At 42.0% G+C, this 3,923-nt stretch overlaps 1 protein-coding gene across 3 annotated transcripts in view; it reads left to right on the top strand.

Moving 5' to 3' along the window:
• Window positions 1–249: 249 nt before the first annotated feature.
• The window catches only part of Mlc1 (Myosin light chain alkali), a 12,722-nt gene continuing 9,048 nt past the window's right edge, over window positions 250–3,923 (top strand). For all 3 annotated transcript variants that reach the window (XM_076190521.1, XM_076190519.1, XM_076190520.1), the window contains exons 1-2: window positions 250–379; window positions 1,071–1,098. In XM_076190521.1, the coding sequence (XP_076046636.1) occupies window positions 377–379; window positions 1,071–1,098 (31 nt within the window). In that variant the 5' untranslated portion in view covers window positions 250–376. The remainder of the gene's footprint in view (window positions 380–1,070; window positions 1,099–3,923) is intronic.

Below are 3,923 nucleotides of genomic sequence, written 5' to 3'. Positions count from 1 at the left end.
TGGTCTGCGCCAGAAGAACCCACAACCGAACACCTCACTGACGACCCCGCCGGGGTCACTTCCGCAAGTGGAACATGGCGGCATCTCCGGCTGCTGCTGCTGCTGCTGCTGCTGCCGCAAGTGAGAGGAGGAGAGTAAAGCTCGGGTTTCCTGCTTTGGAGGGGGTGGTGCCCCCTTTAGGTGGGCCCAGGGGGCTGCGCGGGCCAGACCAGATTAGACAATGTAACCTGGCGGGCATTCCAACCAAAAATACCCACCGGCGGCCCACGACGCCAGCGCCATCTAGTCTGTATAAAATGTAGGCACCTCCAGCTACCTTGAGACACTTCAGGTTAGCCTTTTGCCCCGACAAGTGGTGTGCTAGAGGCATAGGAAAATGGTAAGTCCCTTCTCATCACGGATTACTGCTACTACTACTACTACTTCTACCACTACTATAAGATTATGTGACTCAAAGTGCCGAAGCGCGGGATACAGAAAACCTCAAAGTGAAGGATATTCAGTATAGTGCTCAGCCCCAGTGACCATACAGTGATTTTTCATATCTAGTGAAGCTATGAGGATCAGTGCGACCGAGATGTTCACCGGTACAAGCCGGCAGGCCGAACCGGCCATGTGCCGTGTGACCCTTTTTTTTTTTTCTTTTTCTTTTTTGGAACTTAAGTCAGGAGTGCCTTAGACATCTGTGTGTCTAATATATGAGGTTCAAGCACGTGCACTCTACAAGCCTGGCTTCTGACTACTGCGATGGCCCACTGTTTTCTACCTGAACAGAAGTGACGGTCAGAATCATCGACAGTGCATAGTGATCAGATGATTTTTGTACGGTGATCATGCCTCGATGGCGATCACCAACTCTAATAATAGTTTAATGATCATGATAGTGACCATATATTTTTGTTGGTGATCACGATCCAATAGCGATCAGTTACTATAATGATATTGGTTTTTAATGAGCTAATAGTGATCATGGTCTGATAGTGGACATGATCAAGATTGTGATCATGACTCAATGAAGACGACCCTATTTCCTTGATTCTAATGCTATTTGGTCTTTCTTTTATTCGCAGGCGGACCTCAGCGCTCGTGACGTTGAGAGTAAGTATCTCAGCATTACCCAGCATTCTCATTCACCGGCTTGAAGTAGACTCCATCTATCATTCCACACCTCTGATACTCCAAACTCCATACAACATTTCACTTGAGGCACTCTCACCTCATACATAATCACAGTAGATCATAAAAACATATATTTAGACTCATTTAGATCAGCCTGGGATGGCATAATTCTTTGTCGACACTGAGTGTAGCTCTAAATTAGCATGTAATACCCTATAAGTATATCACTCAGCTCCGCAAATAAGCTGACTTTCCCATCACTCCAAATATTTATGCATTACCCATTTAAAACATTTAATTCTTCGCGCTAAACCGTCTATAAAAAACTGCAGACTCCTTCCACATCCCGGTCACCACCAGCATGATCATGGAAGCCAAGAACTTCCCATGTCAGGATCTCGATCAATGGATTGCTGAGAAAGGCTGGCGCATTTTCCTACCAAGGACTCGATCAATGGGGTTCAAGTAGTTTGTGGGTGCTTAGCGTTAAAGTGGGAGGGAAAGAATAGCAATATCAGTAGTATTGGACTCGTGAGAAAGCAGGTCGAGAACCTCGGCTTTAGGCCCTTGTGGGTTTCGCAGAACATAACAGATGTTCTACACTGGATGCTGTTTGAGTTTCTTACAAATCTTTACCAATCTAGGAGAAATCTTAGAAGTGATTTTTGTACTAATTTCGAGTATTGCAGTTTGCTCTGTATCATGTAAAAGCGTCATGAATAAACGTGGAAAAAAGGGGCTGCTACCACGTTATAAATACGCAAACTCTTAAAAGTACGTTGTTCGCTTGCCTTTGGTATAATTCAAGGTGTATTGTAGTTGCTAGTGTTCTATTCAACACAACGTTACGTAGGAAGGTAAAATGTAGTAGCACATTTGTAAAATGAGACTTACTGACCCACTATCGGAGAATAAGATGAGCTGGACAGAAAATCTGTATATTTCGACCACTATCTGTGGTCCTCTTTATCATTTTGCTGAAGAGGACCACAGATAGTGGTCGAAATATACAGATTTTCTGTCCATCTGATCTCACTCTCCGACAGTGAGTCAGTAAGTCACAACGTTACGTATTCAGCCATAATGGAATGTCGGAGCTGTCGACTCGTTCACATTTTGAGATAGTTTTTGTATCAGTAAATGGCTTATTTATTTAGGTGATGAGGAGATTTCTGTCTTAATAGGTGTTTGACTAGTCAAAGGATAAGTCCCGTCTTCCCCAACTCAGTTGAAGAAAACCATTTAGTATTGCACAGAAAATAAATTCGTAACGTATACTTGGATGCTAAAAGGGATTATGTCGACACTGTTTTCCTCTTCATCAACGATACTTTTTTTTTCTCTCTCTCTCCTGTCTTCCTTTTTATTCCTACCTCTGAATTTCTTTCCATCTTCATACCTCTCTTACTCTTTTTTAATTATCTTGTTTCTCTTTACATTCACATTCCTTTTATCTCTACTTTTTTCGAATCTCCTTCTAAGTGTTACTGTTTTTTTTCTCTCCTCTCGCTCTCTATGTCTTCGCTCTGTCTGTCTGTCTTTTAGTCTGTCCGTGTTTCTGTCTCCCTCTTCCTCTCTCTCTCCTCTCTCTCTCTCTCTCTCTCTCTCTCTCTCTCTCTTTCCACGTTGGCGGAATCCCCTTATTTTTGAAAACTCGCGATCTCATGCTCTCAATCCCGACGCGTTTTCGAGGACGGGAGCGCGAGTGCCTTCGGCACCAAATATGGAGTGGCAGCTATTTCAGACACCACCCGATACCGCAGCCCGTGCCAAGAACCTACATCGCACGGGTAGGAAGGGGAGTTGTGAGATCGAGAGCGAGAGAGAGAGAGAGATGAGAGAGAGAGACAGCGGCTGAGAAAGAAGAAGAGTAGAGAGGATGAGAACTTTTTTAAGATGATGTGGAATATTAGAAAAGAGAAGCGGAATAGAAAGAGAAAAAACAGCTTTCGGATTCTTTACTGAAAACTTCTGTTCCTATTTTTCCTCCTTCTCCTCTTTTATTTTATCCTCTTTTTCATTCTTCTCTTTTCCATTCTCTTTTTTCCTTCTCCTTCTCCTTTTCCTCTTTTTCTTTTACCTCTTTCTCCTTCCCTTCCTATTCCTTCTCCTTCTCTTTTATTTTTTTTAGTTTCTCCAACTTTTACTTCTTCCCATTCTCTAGTATTTCTCTTCTTCCTTTTCCTCTTACAGTTCTCCTTCTCCCTCCTCCTTATCCTCATCCTTCTCCTTGTCTTTTCCTCCCGTATTTTTCTTGTTCCTTTTTGTCCTCACCTCCACCTCCTTTCCTCCGTTTTCTTCCGTTTCTCCTTCCTCCTTCGTGCGCAGTTGTCGACTCTTCCATTGCTCGGCGCACCAAGTCCAACTTGGCATTGAATTGAATTGAATTGAATTTTATTCGGATACAATCATACATACAATAAGTACAATATTATACATAGTACATATAATTGTACATCCGAGGATGGCACAGACAGTCAAGAGACTTATTTCCACTGTGGTCCTCATCCAACTTTGTAGGCTTGATATCGTTTTACAGTTAGTCGCGGTAACTGAAACCTTGTGTAGAGCTGTAAACGTGACGGCTTCGCTTGCATTTAAACGTCTCTTGACATATTATACTGCTTTTTCATCTTCATTATACCAGTTGTCAGTTTTCGATCATTCATCTTTTCTGATTAACTTTTTTGTTCGTTTACATGTTTAGCTATTTGTTTTCTTGTTTTATCTATTCTTTTATTTCTTTTTTATTTGTTTACTTGTTTCTTTTTTATTTGTTAATTGACCTACTAAGTTTTGTTTAT

The sequence above is a fragment of the Oratosquilla oratoria genome, chromosome 9 (genome assembly GCF_046742065.1).
Source record: "Oratosquilla oratoria isolate Oo_2021 chromosome 9, ASM4674206v1, whole genome shotgun sequence".
NCBI classification, from domain to species: domain Eukaryota; kingdom Metazoa; phylum Arthropoda; class Malacostraca; order Stomatopoda; family Squillidae; genus Oratosquilla; species Oratosquilla oratoria.
Note: the sequence above shows the minus strand (reverse complement) of the source record. Positions and strands in the feature narration are given on the sequence as shown.